Source organism: Nesoenas mayeri (assembly GCF_963082525.1).
Source record: "Nesoenas mayeri genome assembly, chromosome: W".
Taxonomy (NCBI): Eukaryota; Metazoa; Chordata; class Aves; order Columbiformes; family Columbidae; genus Nesoenas; species Nesoenas mayeri.
In genome coordinates, this window is record NC_137553.1 from 14,856,989 (window position 1) to 14,874,057 (window position 17,069).

At 43.2% G+C, this 17,069-nt stretch overlaps 1 protein-coding gene across 1 annotated transcript in view; it reads left to right on the top strand.

The window, feature by feature from the left end:
* Nucleotides 1-14,427: 14,427 nt before the first annotated feature.
* The window catches only part of LOC308051458 (Golgi phosphoprotein 3-like), a gene marked incomplete at its 3' end in the record, with an annotated part of 50,884 nt that continues 48,242 nt past the window's right edge, over nucleotides 14,428-17,069 (top strand). Inside the window, exon 1 of the mRNA XM_080361895.1 lies at nucleotides 14,428-14,945. Within this exon, the coding sequence (XP_080218021.1) occupies nucleotides 14,733-14,945 (213 nt within the window). The 5' untranslated portion in view covers nucleotides 14,428-14,732. The remainder of the gene's footprint in view (nucleotides 14,946-17,069) is intronic.

Genomic DNA, 17,069 nt, shown 5'->3' on the forward strand with positions numbered 1-17,069 from the left:
TTTTGAGACCAATGGAATGCCGAATTTGGAACAAAGTTTTAATACATGAATTCTTCTATTTGCCAGAAAGCCCTATACCTCTCTTGGGTCAAGATTTGTTAAATAAACTGTAAGCTCAAATAACATTTTCTGAAAATTCTGTTTAATTGCATGTCCTTCAAGAAGCTGCTTAGATGGTGCAGATCTGCATGCTGCAAGTGAGAAATCTCCAAGGAAATTTTGTATGCTGTATTTCCACTAGTATTAACAGCCAATGTTTCGATAAAGCAAACACTACACTGATAGAACTGAAACAGGACTTCAATCCAGTAAGGGAAAAGAATATCCAATAAATATGACAGCCAAAATGGAGTTAGAAACTTTGAGGAATAAATTTATGACAACCTTACAGGCTGACTGCATTCAATTGGACTTGCAGATTTGTCTGTTTATAGCTACAACATAGAAACAACCTGTGGCTATTATGGGACAGTATGATGAGATTGCTAACAGACTGATATACCGATTGTTACTCTGATCAAGAAATGTAGGGAATGAATTTAAGTCTTAATAGGCCATGATCCTTTTGTCATATATGTACCATTTGTGAAATTTAATTTTGATTTTTTTATTTGCAATCTATGTCCTTGTAAATTGCACTAGCTGGTTTTCTTAACACCACAGCTTTTGGCATGCCTAAATGTAAAATGTAAATTGCTGCAGAACTTGCAAGTCTTTAATATCAGGTCACAGACCATACTTGTATCTGGTCTGATCCTACATAGTTGCACAGTTTTTGTTGATGGTTCTGGGAAGTCTCATAAAGCTGTAGTGGTTTGGTGTGAAGATAACAATTGGCATCATTCTGTAAAAATTACTGAAGGTTCAACCCAATTAGCAGAACTTGGCACAGCTTTACATTACTTAGAGCTTTTTAAGGAGGAACCTCTACATTTGATTTGTGATTCTGAGTACGTAGTCAATGTCCAACACACGTGTCTGATTCTGAACTGTTTGTTGTTTTTTTTTTTCAAAAACAAAAAGGGGGGAGAAGTAGGGAAAACACCACAAAACCAATTCTCAAAAGCACTGCATGTGATGAATCACTTATATCTAAGTGGTGCAACCCGAATTTGCCCTGTGATGAAACACTTTGCAAGTATGACCCAAAACCATGCTAAATCAGAAATAACCTACATTAGTTATGGTCAAATCACTAGTTAATGGTCAATGGAAAAGGCCACATCAATTGATACCCTGGGGGAGAGATTATGCTTGTGTCGTTATAGAACAAGCTTTGCAGTGGTTGCTGGCACAAAATGTGAAAACTGTGTTATCTTCCTGAGAATGATTGCTGCAGCTGCTGTGTTTTGGATGCCTGCACAGACAAACATGTGGATTACTTTAACTAACATGACTGGCCAGGACTCCATATGCCTAGCTATGGCATCTTTGGAAATCCCGTTCCACACATGCTCAGTTGGCATCCCCCTTGATGACTACAGTAGTATCACACATCTGTTTCAAAATAGCGATTGGTGCAAAGGCATTGCAACGAACTGTAATAATACCAACATGACACTTTGGATTAATTGCCTCCCGGAAGCAGATATTGAACCACAGGAACTGGAATTGCTGGCATCTATGCCCATGGACGCTTGTATCCAGCTGTTTTGTGAAAAGTGTCAGAACAATATACAAGAATATGAATGGATAAAACTGCAAAATGTTAATGCTACCCTTGGCGACTACAAAAATGAAACTCGATGGTGTAATGCCTCACAGAAGAATCCAAGGGGTGTCGTTGATAATATGGGACAGCGACCCCAAAACCTCCTACACGATGTATTCTTGATCTGTGGAGACATAGCCTAGCCAGAAATTCCTTCTAATGCTGTTGGAGGACTGTGTATTTTGGGACTATTAACTCTCTTAAGGCCCAATGTGTCTATGATAATAGATCACAGAAGAGCAAGATGGGAAAAACACTTTTTGCATGTATATGAATCAAAATGTGATGATAATGTAGATTTTTGGGGATCAGGGTTAAGGGTTTTAGGATCTCTTGTATCTGGTGTTGGCACAGCTAAAGCTTTAAATACTTTAGAAAAATTAGGATGCTGGCTAGTTAAGCAAACTAACAGAACTTCTAAGGCTTTAAGTGGACTTTTGTTAGATGTAGATTCTGTAAGACATGCCACACGGCAGAGTAGGGCTACAGTAGATTTTTTGTTATTAGCTCAAGGACATGGGTATGAAGATTTTGATGGGACTCGTTAAATAAATTGCTTAGTGGTTGGGGGCTTTCAGGGTGGTTGTTATCAGTAGTGAAAATGGGACTGATTGTCTTGATAATTGCTGTGATTGTGTTACTAATGTTGCCATGCATGATTTCTCTGCTGCAAAGGGCCCTGCAGTGGACAATGAAGGCAATTTTTTTAGCACAAATACAAAGGAAACACTACACTTCCTCCTGGAAGGCAGGAGGGCTCTGCAGAGGGATCTGGATAGACTGGAAAAGTGGGCTGATTCCAATGGGATGAAGTTCAATAAGGCCAAGTGCCGGGTGCTGCACTTTGGTCACAACAACCCCCTGCAGCACTACAGGCTGGGCGCAGAGTGGCTGGAGAGCAGTCAGGCAGAAAGGGATCTGGGGGTACTAATTGACAGGAAGCTCAACATGAGCCAACAGTGTGCCCAGGTGGCCAAGAAGGCCAATGGAATCCTGTCCTGTATCAAAAATAGCGTGGTCAGCAGGACAAGGGAAGTGATCCTTCCCCTGTACTCTGCATTGGTGAGGCCACACCTGGAGTATTGTGTTCAGTTCTGGGCCCCTCCGTTCAGGAAAGACATTGAAGTGCTGGAGTGGGTCCAGAGAAGAGCAACAAGACTGGTGAAGGGACTTGAGCACAAGACCTATGGGGAGAGGCTGAGGGAGCTGGGGTTGTTTAGTCTGGAGAAGAGGAGGCTCAGAGGTGACCTCATCACTCTCTATAACTATCTGAAGGGAAGTTATAGCCAGGTGGGGATTGGTCTCTTCTCCCGTGCAGTCAGCAACAGGACAAGGGGGCATGGGCTTAAACTCTGCCAGGGGAAATTTAGGCTGGATATTAGGAAGAAATTCTTTACAGAGAGAGTGGTCAGGCATTGGAATGGCCTGCCCAGGGAGGTGGTGGACTCGCCGTCCCTGGAGGTTTTTAAAGTGAGGTTGGACATGGCACTTAGTGCCATGATCTAGTAAACAGACTAGAGTTGGACCAAGGGTTGGACTCAATGATCTCTGAGGTCTTTTCCAACCCAGTCGATTCTGTGATTCTGTGAAAAAGGGGGAACTGTGGGACTATGGTGGGTCCGTGGATTCCCTGACAGAGGGCATGGGAACAGAAATTAGCCTTGAAGATATTAAGGCCTACCCGTGAGAAAGATGGGAGTAAAGGAGTATCTGGAGATGTTAAGGATGTACCCGTGAGAGAGAAGGGAGTAAAAGAGTATCATTGATGATAGCAAAATTAGCCAATGAGATGTTACTGCTGTGACTTGTAACCAATAATGAAGAGACGCATGAACTGGTAAAACTGTATAAAAATGCACTTGTGGCAATAAATGGCATCTACTACTTTAATCCTGGAAGAACTTGGTCTATATCATTTGTCCGTCTCAGCCGCGATAGAGAAACTTGTTTTTAACAAAACCAGGACAACTCCCCTACCTTCTAGAGCCCTATCCTATGGGATTCTTCCAAGCAAGACCTTGAAGACGCCAAAGTTTGCATTGCTGATGTCCATGGGTTTAGTCCTACTTATTGTCCTGCTTCCTCCATTCAGGATCCTGAACTCCACTATCTCATGGTTGCTGCAGACAAGTCTGTCCCCAGCCCTCACATCTCCAACAAGTTCTTCTTGGTTTGTTAGGCCAAGGTCCAGCAGCATGCCTCTCCTCGTTGGCTCCTCCACTATCTGTCAAAAAGTTGTCACCAATGACCTGTAGGAACCTCCTGGACTGTGTGTGCTTAGCTGTGTTGCCCAACCAGCAGATGTCAGGTCAAGGGAAAGGGATGAATGGAAGCAAGTCCACACTCCGAGTGGCAGGAGAAACACCCCTCCTACCCACCTCACCTTCCCAGGTGCCTCTGTCCAACAGGCAAGAGGCTCAGGATGTGGAATGCAGCAACTTCAGGAAGAAGGGGAAATGGTAGCAAGTTCCTGCCTGGCGCAGAAGGAGAAGGGTTCCTACTGTGACCACTCCACCTTTCCAGGTTCCCTTGCAGAACTGGTATGAGGTCTTGCAAGTAGAACCAAACAACAACATTGAGGGAGGCAGTTCCACTAAGTTGGAGGTGCTGCAGAGGAAGGAGAAGAGGTGGGGTACCCATGTATGTTAGGGAGGGTTTTGATTGAAACTTGAGGAGAGTGATTATAGGGTTGAGTGTCTATGGGTGAGAATCAAGGGGAAGGGCAACAAGGCAGACATCCTGGTAGGGGTCTGTTACAGACCACCCAACCAGGATGAAGAGACAGAGAAAATATTTTGCAGGCAGCTGGGAGAAGTCTCCTGATTGCTAGCCCTTGTTCTTATGGGGGACTTCAACCTACCAGATGTCTGCTGGAAGTACAACACAGCAGACAGGAAGCAGTCTAGAGGGCTCCTGGAGTGCATGGAAGACAACTTCCTGACACAGCTGGTTAGTGAGCCTACAAGGGAAGGAGCCACATTGGATCTGTCATTTGTAAATAGAGAAGGACTCATGGGCAACATGTTGGTTGGAGGTTGCCTTGGGTATAGCAATCATGAAACGATTGAGTTTACTATCCTTAGAGAAGTTAGAAGGGTGGTCGGCAGAACTGATACTTTGGACAGACTTAGGCCTGTTCAGAAGGCTGGTTGGCAGAGTCCCTTGGGAGGCAGTCCTGAAAGACAAAGGAGTCCAGGAAGGCTGGTCTCTCTTCAAGAAGGTTATCTTAGAGTCGCAGGAGCAGGCTGCCCCTGTGTACGGGAAGGTGAGCTGGTGAGGAAGAAGGCTGGTCTGACTGAATAGAGAGCTGCGGCTGGAACTTAGGAATAAAAAGAGAATTTATAACTTTTGGAAGGAGGGGCAGGCCACTCAAGAGGAATACAAGAATTCTGTGAGGTTATACAGGGAGAAAATCAGAAGGGTCAAAGCCTAACTAGAGCTGAGCCTGGCCACCATTGTAAAAGGCAACAAGAAATGTTTCTATAAATATATTAGCAACAAGAGGAGGGCTAGGGAGAATCTCCATCCCCTGATGGATGCGGAGGGAAACATAGTGACAGAAGATGAGGGAAAGGCTGAGGTACTAAATGCCTTCTTTGCCTCCATCTTTAATAGTCAGAACAGTTGTGCTCCAGGTACCCAGCCCCCTGAGACAGAAGACAGGGATGGAGAGCAGAATGAAGTCCCAATAATCCAAGGGGAAATGGTTAGCGACTTGCTACACCACTTGGACATGCGCAAGTCTATAGGGCCAGATGGGATACACCCAAGGGTGCTGAAGATGCTGGCAGAGGTGATCACTAAGCGACTTTCCATTATCTATCAGCAATCTTGGCTAACTGGGGAGGTCCCAGTTGACTGCAAGTTGGCTCATGTGATGCCCATCTACAAAAGGGGCCAGAAGGACAATCCAGGGAACTATAGACTTGTCAGTCTGACCTCAGTGCCGGGGAAGGTCATGGAGCAGATAATCTTGAGTAACATTACACGGCACATACAAGAGAACCATGTGATCAGGCCCAGTCAACATGGATTTATGAAAGGTAGGTTCTGTTTGACCAACTTGATCTCCTTCTACGACAAAGTGACCCACCTAGTAGATGAGGGAAAGGCTGTGGATATTGTGTACTTAGACTGCAGTAAAGCCTTTGACATCGTATCCCACAGTATTTTCCTGGAGAAACTGGCAGCTCATGGCCTGGATGGGTGTACTCTTTGATGGATAAAGAACTGGCTGAATGACCGGGCCCAGAGAGTAGTGGTGAATGGAGCCAAATCCAGTTGGCGGTTGGTCATGAGTGGTATTCCCCAGAGCTCTGTACTGAGGACAGTTCTGTTTAATCTCCTTATTAATGGTCTGGATGAAAGGATTGAGTGCACCTTTAGTAAGTTTGCAGATGACACCAAATTGGATGGGAGTGTTGATCTGCTGGAGGGTAGGAAGGCCATATAGAGGGATCTGGACCATCTGGATCATTGGGCTGAGGCCAATTTTATGAGGTTTAACAAGGCCAACTGCCAGGTCCTGCACTTGGGTCATAACAACTCTAGGCAGCACTACGGGCCTGGGGAAGAGTGGCTGGAAAGCTGCCTGGCAGAAAGGGATCTTGGGGTGTTGACTGACAGCCAGCTGAATATGAGCCAGCAGTGTGCCCAGGTGGCCAAAAAAGTCAACAGCATCCTGGCTTGTATCAGGAATATTGTGGTGAGCAGGACTAGAGAAGTGATTGTACCACTGCACTCGGTGCTGGTGAGGCTTCACCTTGAATACTGTGTTCAGTTTTGGGCCCCTCATCATAAGAAGGCCATTGAAGTACTAGAGAAAGTACAATGGAGGGCAATGAAGCTGGTGAAGGGTCTGGAGCACAACTCTTCTGAGGAGCAGTTGAGGGAGCTGGGGCTGTTTAGCCTTGAAAAAAGGAGGCTGAGGGGAGACCTTATTCCTGTCTATATCTACCTGAAAGGAGGTCGTAATGAGGAGGGTGTTGGTCTGTTCTCCCAAGTAGCAAGTGATAGGACAAGAGGAAATGGCCTCAAGTTGCACCAGGGGAGGTTTACATTGGATATTAGGAAAAAATCATTCACGGAAAGGGTTGTCAGGCATTGGAGCAGGGTGCCCAGGGAAGTGATGGAGTCACCATCTCTGGAGGTGTTTAAAAGGTGTTTAGACGAGGTTCTTGGGGGACTGTGGTGGGTCTGTGGATTCCCTGACAGAGGATATGGCAGCAAAGATTAGCCTTGAATATATTAAGGTCTACCCATGAGAAAGATGGGAGTAGAGAAGTATCTGAAGATATTAAGGTGTACCTATGAGAAAGAAGGGAGTAAAAGAGTAACACTGACGTTAGCAAAATTAGCCCATGATATGTCACTATTGCAGCCTGTAACCAACAGGAAAAAGACACATGAGCTGGTAAAGACTATATAAAAAGGCATTTGTGTCAATAAATGGAGACTGCTGTTTGTACATAAAAGGAACTTTGTGTCGTTTGTCCGTCTCAACCGTGATACCCACTCACACTGCAAGCAGCTCTGTGCTTCCCCCTCGTCCCTCCCTCTTCTCATGGTTTTTACTTACGAGATGAGGTCGGGAACATCTGTTTTGAGTCATGTTTCCTAAGAAATCAGTATTGGGAGGTGTTTTAAAACATAGGAAAGCACTTGGAAATATGAAGAAAGAGGATCTTGTGAAATATTGTAATCAGTGGTAGCTGCTGTATAAGTTAGATGAATGGGAAAACTGGCTGGAGAATAACACTTTGTTACAATTAATGTTGTTTTTAAAGTGAGAAGAGTAAAAAAAAGAAAAAAGAGTAAAAGAAAAAAAATCTCTACAAGAGATCATTAAATCACTGCAGACAGTTTTACAGATGGAATGGTTTTTCAACAAGCTGAGAGAGAATTATTTGATAACACAGGAGTTACTGAAAACTTGCAGAATAATCTGCAAGATGCTTTTCATTATTAACCTGTTTTCTTTGTAGGTATCTGTTTAAATGTATTGCAGTTTCATAAGTCTTTGCCTGTTATATGGTACAGTAAGTTCACAGACTGTTAAATCATGAGAATCCGTGGACTCAAAATGTACATTTTGTGATAATACAGAAGACCATGAGTGTATGTGAATGTGGTGGTGAGATTTTGTGTGTGATGGCTGTTGCTTTTCTTTCTAGCATGCTAGCTTTATTATAGCATCCAGACTTGCGCAACTCTGTGATAAGCTGTGTCTCATCTTGGCATACTAATTTGGCTCTTTTGTATGCACACCAGATAAAGAATCCTGTTTTTGGGATAACAGTTGTAGCACCCCAAATGAGACACTAATAAAAGCCTTGCCCAGTCCAGCTTGCTAGGGCAGCAGGGGGGCGGTTGCTGATTGGACTCCAGCACGCACGGACCTATTTTGTCAGGGAGACCCAGCGGCACCTCTACCTGGCTGAGGAGTAAGCGGTTCAAAGATCGAGATATTGTCTTGAATTAGTGCAATTGTGATCCATTTGCATATTTGAACTTGATATTTGGTTTGTATATCTGAGCTCAGTATTTTAGTTTGTATATATATATATATATATTTAGTACCAAAAGAATTTTGTTTGGGGAGATAATTACAAAATGGGAACTGGTTCTGCTACTAAAATACCACCTTGCTCCCCCTTAGGATGCATCCTTACACATTAGAGTAACTCTTATTGTTATCTAATAATTTTGAGACCATAAGAGAATTTAAGTTCTTAAACTCTGATTCACATTGAATTTATGTGCTAGCTGGAGATATGGGAAAGGAAACTAAATTTTGTGATGGATGTGAACTTGGGAGATGTTGTAGTTAAAAGCTGCTAGAATATGAACTGATTTGGATCTAGGAAAATGGAAATAATGGATTGATGTTTAATATGCTGGTTTTCGATATCTATAAGAAATTGCAAAAGGTAAATGGGGTTAAGGAATGTAACTATTGCTGAGCTAATCGGAATTGCATAGAAAGTGTATTATGGCTGGAATGAAATGGGAAAACAAAAAAGCAAAATATCCCAGGCCTGTGCTGTGCAGCTTGAACATAAATTTCAGGCCTGTGTCAAGCTGCAAGATAAACTCAGCTCATTGTAACCCAGCAGTCTGCCAGGTCCTGGCAGCTCCCACTTAGCACCAGCAATTACACCCCCTGCGTGGCCTTGCCTGTATCTAAACTGCAGCAAGAAGAGAAAGAAATAAAAAATAGGAAAACCTGTATGTCAGCTGCTAAAGCAGCAAAAGAGGGGCTTCCCCCCTCCCCCCTTCCCCAGCAATGTTGCTGCTGGAGACCTGTAATACTGAATGAAGGAGTCTGAGGGTGAAATTTAAAGGTATCCTCAGCGGATCCGTAGTTCTAATGAAACTGGGAAATTAAACAAAACAAAAACAAAAACAAAAAAAAAAAAAAACAAAAAAAAAAACCAAAAAAAACCAAAAACCAAAAATAGAAAGGGATAACTGGTTGTAAGAGACTTCTTAGCAAATTCACCATGCTAATTTTTGAGGTCATGGGAAAGAAAGCAAGAAAGGCCATTTTTTGAAACCAATGGACTGCCAAATTTGGAACTAAGTTTTAACAGATGAATTCTTGTATTTGCCAGAAAGCCCTATACCTCTTTTAGGTCAAGATTTGTTAAGTAATTTGTAAGCCCAAATAACATTTTCTGAGAATTCTGTTTAGTTGCACATCCCATAAGAAGGTGCTTGGAAGGTGCAGATCTGTTTGCTACAAGGAAGAAATCTCACAACAGCAGCACTTTGAAATGTTTGTATAATTGTAAACTGTATTACAGCTTTGCAGACACCCATTGTTTGTTATTTATATACACTCTCATACCACAAAACCGATTGGCAAAAGCATTGTATGTGATGAATCACTTATATCTAAATGGTGCAGCCCAAATTCCCCCTCTGGTGAAACACTTTACGAGTACATGCTAAATTAGAAAGAACCTACATTAGTTATGGTCAAATCACTAGTTAATGGTCAATGGGAAGGGCCACATCAACTGATAACATGGGGTCGAGGTTATGCTTGTGTCGTTATAGAACAAGGTTCGCAGTGGGTGCCTGCACGTTGCTTTAGAGCATTCCTGAAGAAGCTCAAGCCAACAGTTGAAGAAGCAGAAGCAGCACCTGATGGTGAAACCAATTTGCTACCCGACATACAGCTAGATGACAACAACGAGGGTGATTCACAACTGACTAGTCTCAACCCTTTGGGACTATGTAACATAGCCTCTCTGATCATCTGTACAGCATGTCAATGATCTTGTGGGTATTACCAGTGGATATTACCAGTCCCAATGTATCTAAGGCCACCAACACTCCTTTGAAATTACTCCCAGGAATATTTTTAATTTGTGGTGAAAGAGCCTGGCAAGGAATTCCTTCCCACATAAAAGGAGGGCCATGATCATTAGAGAGGTTAACCTTATTATCTCCAAACACATCAAACATTTTAATGCATAAAAGAGGAAAAAGAAGTATTCATACCTTTGACAAAAATTGTAAGGATAATATAGAATTTTGGGGAACAGGCGAAACTGTATTGACCTCCAATTTGCGTCCGGAGTTGCAGCAGCAAATGCTTTGAATACGCTTAACAAATTAGGATATTGGTTAGCAAAACAGACTAAGGCCACCTCCTTAGCATTGTCCAGGCTTTTAGCAGATGTTGATTCAATTAGACATGCTACGCTTCAAAATCATGCTGCCATAGATTTTTTGTTGTTAGCGCAAGGACATGGTTGTGAAGATTTTGAGGGGATGTGTTGCATGAACTTGTCTGATCATTCTGAATCAATTCACAAAGCAATCAGAAGGTTAGATGATATGACCAAGAAATTAACCCATGAAGATTAGGGGTTAGATAAATGGTTGAATGGTTGGGGTATTACAGGACAGATTAAGGATTTAATAAAAAATGGTCTAGTTCTATTGATGGTTGTATTAGTAATATTAATGCTTGTCCCTTGTATCTTACAATGTGTACAACGTACAGTAGAAAAATCTATGAAAGGTCTATGGCTAATTGAAAAACAAAAAGGAGGAATTGTGGAATATCTTACAGACAGTCATCTTGAGTTACTGGAATGACCTTGACCAAAATAGAATGAAAAAACAGAATGTTTTTGTACAAGAAAAGATATTTACAATGTGTTAGCCAAACTGCCAGAGCGTGTGCAAGATTAAGTAAACAAATCGCAAGATAACTTTAAGCGTGTGAACAGCTGGCATAAGCCAATTAAAACAGAAAGTTAAACACATGTACAACAGCTACTAACTATAAATGTAAGTGCCTTGCAACAATAAAGGGCCTCTTGGTTCACCCACACTGAGAGTCCGTGCTGTTAATCCCTCGCCCTTGTATTATTTGCTCTGCCGGCTGCAGCTGCGGTAGCGTAGAATACACAAATCGCCAAGTTACATGCAAATCATCGGGAACTTCAAAACCTAAATTCGTTTGTGTTTGTAGATATTCCCCAACCTTTTTCCAAATTCTACTGTCAAACATCCCATCACTCAGAAACCAATCACAATTCTCTTTCACCCATACCAGAAGCGAAGCGACTTCTTTTCTCAGAAAGACAATACCTGGAAGAACGTAATATCTGCAGTAATACCTGCAGATACAGCTTATGTTCCTAAGAAGCAGCTTGCCCCATACTACTGCAATCCCACAACTCACTCATTCAACGAGGGTTGCTGTCCCTGTTACACCCAGGGATTTGTGGCCACAAATAAAATTTACTTACCCGTCGGATTGCATGGTCGTCACTACACACCCTGCTTGATGAAGAGCCTCACAGGGGTCAGACACTCACACGAAGGGTACCATTTGCGACGATGAAGAACAACGCACACAGAGACACAGACAGAGATGCATACACAGGCAGAGGTCATGTTCAGCAGGGAGAGCAGAGCCAGGCAGAGATAAGATGAGCCAAGGTGAGACCCTCTGTAATTAACCATACTCAATTTTTAGGTTTACAGATACGGGCCTGGACCAAGAGGTTAGACAGGATGTTTTTTTTCAATAATTGTTATTCCAAACACACCACACTCATCTTGTGACTGTTTTCAGTCATGTTCCCATGCACATCTTCTTCCAACCCACTCATTCACAGCCCAGGCCCAACAACATTCATACATCACACATCCTTGGGGGCGGTGTTCCGGCCCAAGATATAATTTTTACCAGCCTGGGCTATCACTCCTTACAATAATGAAAAACATACTTCTGTACAACCTGTCCAAGGCCCTTTATACTTTGACTAAATACTGTGATTTAATCATGTTAGTATGATTTCTTCTTTGACTGTCTGGATGGTCATATTAGTATTGATCTTCCTTTATTATCCAAGTGGCTGGAACTGCACATCCTGCTGTTCCCACACTTTTCTGCTTCTCACACCGCCTCACTAGTGAGTAGGCTGGAGATGCCCAAGAAGTTGAGAGGAAACACAGCTGGGACAGCTGACCCCAACTGATCAAAGAGATATTCCATACCATATGATATCATGCTCAGCAATATAAAGTTGGGGGAAGAAGGAGGAAGGGTTAGGACATTTGGAGTGATGGTGTTTGTCTACCCAAGTAACTGTTATGCATGATGGAGCCCTGCTTTCCTGGAGATGGCTGAACACCTGCCTGATGACGGAAAGTAGTGAATGAATCCCTTGTTTTGAATTTCATGCATGCAAGGCTTTTGCTTTACCTATTAAACTGTCTTTATCTTAACCCATGAGTTTTCTCATTTTTACTCTTCTGATTCTCTCCCCTATCCCACTGGGGGGAAGTGAGTGAGCAGCTGTATGGTGCTTAGTTGCCAGCTAGGGTTAAACCATGACACCAGGTTAATTACATGCCTGTCGTCTTGATTGTAATCCTCAGCAAAATATCCAAGTGGCTCATATAGGACTAAATTATTAAAGATTTGAGTAAAATTACTACTCAGAAAAGACATTTCCAGAAAACAGATGTTGTAATGCTATTGTGGTATCTCTTTTTCATTCAAATGCTTATTTGATAAAAGTAACAGAGATGTTATATCCTTAAGCTTTGTTTTGGCATTTGACTTGGTACAGCAAAACATTTTAATTAAAAAAACTAGAAAGATAAAAAAAATCAGAATGTCACACAGTAAGTGGACTGTGAATAATTGGCAGGCCTCAAAATACAGAAGAAGAACAATTGGCAAACACTTATGTGAGTGATTCAGATCCTCTGGGGATGAGTTTTGTCCATCTGCTATTCTTTTTTATCAGTGATCTTGAAGAAGCTATACTGAATTACCACCAAACCACATTAGCAGATGTGGCAGGAGCACTTCTCCCCCCTGAAAAGCACCAGAAGCTTCTAGACCCATGGACCATTATGGTCATGTACACACCCTTTGGTCAACAGACGGCCTTTGACAATGAAACGCCTCAGCTGAGAGAAGTTTCTAGACCACTACCATAAATGACCACAAACTCAGATTCAACTACGGTACAAATGGAGCTTGCTGGAGACTCTCTTTGAATTGGTCTTCCTGGGAGCAGCAGATCTGAAGTTGAAGACTCTCCTCCTTAGGTCTGGGGTGCTGCCTAAGGAAACTTCCCTGAGGATTGAGAAACCTTGCCTTACTGGTGAGTGATTATATCTTCTGGGTTACCCTTGGGAGTCCTAATTTTTTGAGAGTGGGTAGATGTGTATTTTGAATCATCATTCCAAAGTTCTGGGATCCCCTGAGTCTGAATTGGCTGTGTAGTATTTGAACTCCCTGCTGGTATCTGAATCTGTGTTTTATAATGTTGTTGGAGTGCTGAATGATTTTGGATAAACCCCGTTTCTAGTTGGTTCTGTTAGAATAAAGTCTGTTTGGAGCTTATCACCTGCCTAAATTGTTTTTTGGGGTGCTTCTGTAACAGCAGATTATGCAAGAATCGGGGGTGTGGGAAATAATGGAGTGACTTACAAAGTGACTCAGAGCTCTTGGTAAACAGAGTGCACCTAAATATATATTTATATATTTATATATTTATATATTTATATATATATACTGTATTTATAGCTTAGATACATATTATATACATTATTTAAAAAAAAACCTACATATATTCCAGTGTGGCCAAATGCAACATCCTAATTGTGGACTAAAAAGTATAGGCCATCCTTGCATCTTAAGCACCTTTATTCTTTAATAAAATATGCTACCTGGAAACATTTATGAAATTTAGCCTTGATAAGTAGTTTTGTGGTTTTGGTGTGCCATGCTCAAAAGGGTTAAAGGTTTGAAAAGATGCCTCATTGACAGCAGAGCTGAAAGACTCAGTTTACTCCATTTAAAGTCAAGACTGTTGAGAGCTCCATCTGCTCACCTGAGCGTAGTTGATGAGTATGTATATATATATGAAAATATATTCCTGGAGGGCTGCACTAGCAATCAGACATGGTCTTGTGGCTAAAAATGAAATCAAGCAGACTTAAGGTTGTAAATAAGGCACTTCTTAAGGAAAAAAATATTAATTTAAGAGAGCGTACTACTCAGCCCCTGGGTTATGCCACAGCGGGCACCGGCCGTCCCCCTCCCTCTGCCCAGAGTGTTGGATTAACTGTCCTCCACAGCCCCAGGTAACAGTAACAGCCTGGACTCCCTGAGGCCGAGGGGCCGCAGTCCCGGGGCGCCTCGTCCCCACCTCCTGCCCCGCAGGGGGCTCCTCCCCCTGCCTGCTCTTGCCACATCCTCCGCTGACATCAGCCCGCGCCGCCATATTGGAGGATAAGCTACTTCCGCCAGCTCGGCCGCTGTAGGAGGAGGGGGACGTCTGCTCCTATCGCCACTGCCTCCGTCTCCCTTGCTGCGGCTGAGCTCTGCTCCCCATGACTACCCGCGGTCGGCCGCTGTCCCGGTGCGGATAGGGCGGAAGCAGGAGCGGTTCCCGTCCCTTTTTCTCCCTCCTTCCGAGCTGTTGCCAAGTCCTTCTTCCCGTGGCGGGCCTTTACCCTCCTGCCGCCTCTAGCTATGACTTCTCTGACCCAGCGTAGTTCCGGCCTGGTGCAGCGTCGGACTGAGGCCTCCCGCAGCGCCGCCGCCGACAAGGAGCGGGGGGTGGGGGGTGGCCCGGAGGATGAAGGCCGCCGGGACGAGCCCCGCGACGACGAGAAGGGCGACTCCAAGGAAACGCGGCTCACCCTCATGGAAGAGGTGCTGCTCCTGGGCCTCAAGGACCGCGAGGTACGGCCAGAGCTGTGGCGGCGGGGCTGGGGCAGGCTGAGGTGAGGGGCGCTGGGCAGGGGGTGGCTGAGGAGCCCCAGTGGTGCTGGGGGGCTTTGGGAAGGGGGTGCCTGAAGGGACACCGGTTATTCGGGGGATTATGGAGGTTGTTGATGGGGAAGGGGAGCCTAACTGGAGATAGGGTGCCGGTGGGATGGGGGCAAGCACGCTGCTGGGTGAGTGTTGGTTTGGGGCAGAGGCGTTGCTGGAGCTGGGACTGTGAGGTTGTTAGGGCTAGGGACGCATGCTGGAACAAGCTCGGGATTTTGGAGGAGGTGGGGAAGGTACTTGGATGTTGGGCAAAAGGGAACCTGGCAGAGATTTTGGATTGCCCTTTGGATGCAGGGTTTGCAGAAGGACTCTAATATTTGTAGCATCTCAAGGAATGCAGCGTAGGGCTTGGGGGAAGGTGTGGACCTGGAGCCTCTGACAGCATTGGTGGTTGATTTAGAGGCCCTGTTTAGACCCGTGATGTTTATACTCATACTTACCAGTAACTCTAATGTAGGAGCCTTGTCTACTATGTATTATTGTCAGACACAACTATATGGTAGTTTTGGGGTTCTTGGATGCTTTAGGATGCTTAGCAACCCTTTTTAATAAGGCTTTCCAGACTAACACATGTTAAAAATGTCTTAAACTTTGTGAAGATATGTTTGACAAAAATAGGCCTTGAATGAGAAGTGTGTCAAAATGAGGAAATGGCATTATCAGTGATGCCCAGCAACAGGATGAGGGGCAATGGGCACAGACTGAAACATAGGAGGTTCCATCTGAATATGAGGAGAAACTTCTTTACTTTGAGGGTGACAGAGCACTGGAACAGGCTGTCCAGAGAGGTTGTGGAGTCTCCTTCTCTGGAGACATTCAAAACCTGCCTGGACGCATTCCTGTGCAATCTACTCTAGGTGAACCTGCTTTAGCAGGTGGGTTGGACTAGATGATCTCCAGAGGTCTCTTTAAACTCTGTTCTGTGATTCTGTAATTTTGTGGTTTTGCTGAATTTATAACTTGAGTGTCATGATATTGTGAATAATGGTCATTGAGGAAAGTATACTTCTACCAGTGTGCTGGATTTTTTGTTTCATTTGAAAGAGGTAGTCAATATAAAAAGCTTGCACACTGCAGAAAGACAGTCCTATTAGTTTAGTTTGATGTGGTGTATGGCAAAGCATAATATGCCTTTATTTTAGATATGAGTTATATTAATTTAATTAAGCAACCTGCCTTTTTTTTCATAGTGATAAGTAAACTAATGAAGCCACTTCATTGATTTGGGTGGAAGTCTCTTAAAACTGTGTGTTCATGAGCACAGAATAATGAGGGGGAGCTGCTAAATTATATGCTCTTTGACTATATGTTGCATCTAAAATAAATTTGTTGGTTGATAATGAATAGGTTAAAGAGTAGTTTTCCTAGTTAATATTTGTTTTTCAATGCATGTGTCTATATCTGTATGTATACCTGCCACCATAACATATTTCTTCTTCAGATTGTGTGTTTTGGGCTATATTCTTCTAATCCCTTTTTTTTTTTTTCAGATGGACCTTGCCATGGCATCCTAATAAAGTTAGCTATTCACAGTGTTGTGTTCTTCCATCTGTTGAATCTGAAAACTTGCGTGTTTGCATGTTCCTCTTTCTACATACCTGAATAGTTGTAGGAAAGCAACTTAGGCATGACAGATATCTGGCAGGATTGCCTAGGAGGTCTTGCCTTGAGGATGGTGGGATAGACTGGGTGATCTTTCAGTCTTTTTATTTTCCCCATGATTGTTTGCTAAATCTTCTGAATTTGTGGGCATTAGGCTGTAAAGATTTAAAGGCAGGGAACATTCTATCTGCCTAGAAATAATATACGGTGCAAGTATTCCTAGTATATCAAAAGTTAATTATTAACATTGGGCCTAAAAATCTAGCTTTGCACTGATGTACATCAAAATTGTAAATAATCTAACTTTGCTAAGTACTACAGTGGCAAACGCTGCAGATAATCTAATATTTCTTTGTATGGATAAAGGAACTTAGTGATTACAGTAGCCCAGCTATTCACAACTCCCTTGGGATTTTGCAGTTGAGACATCAG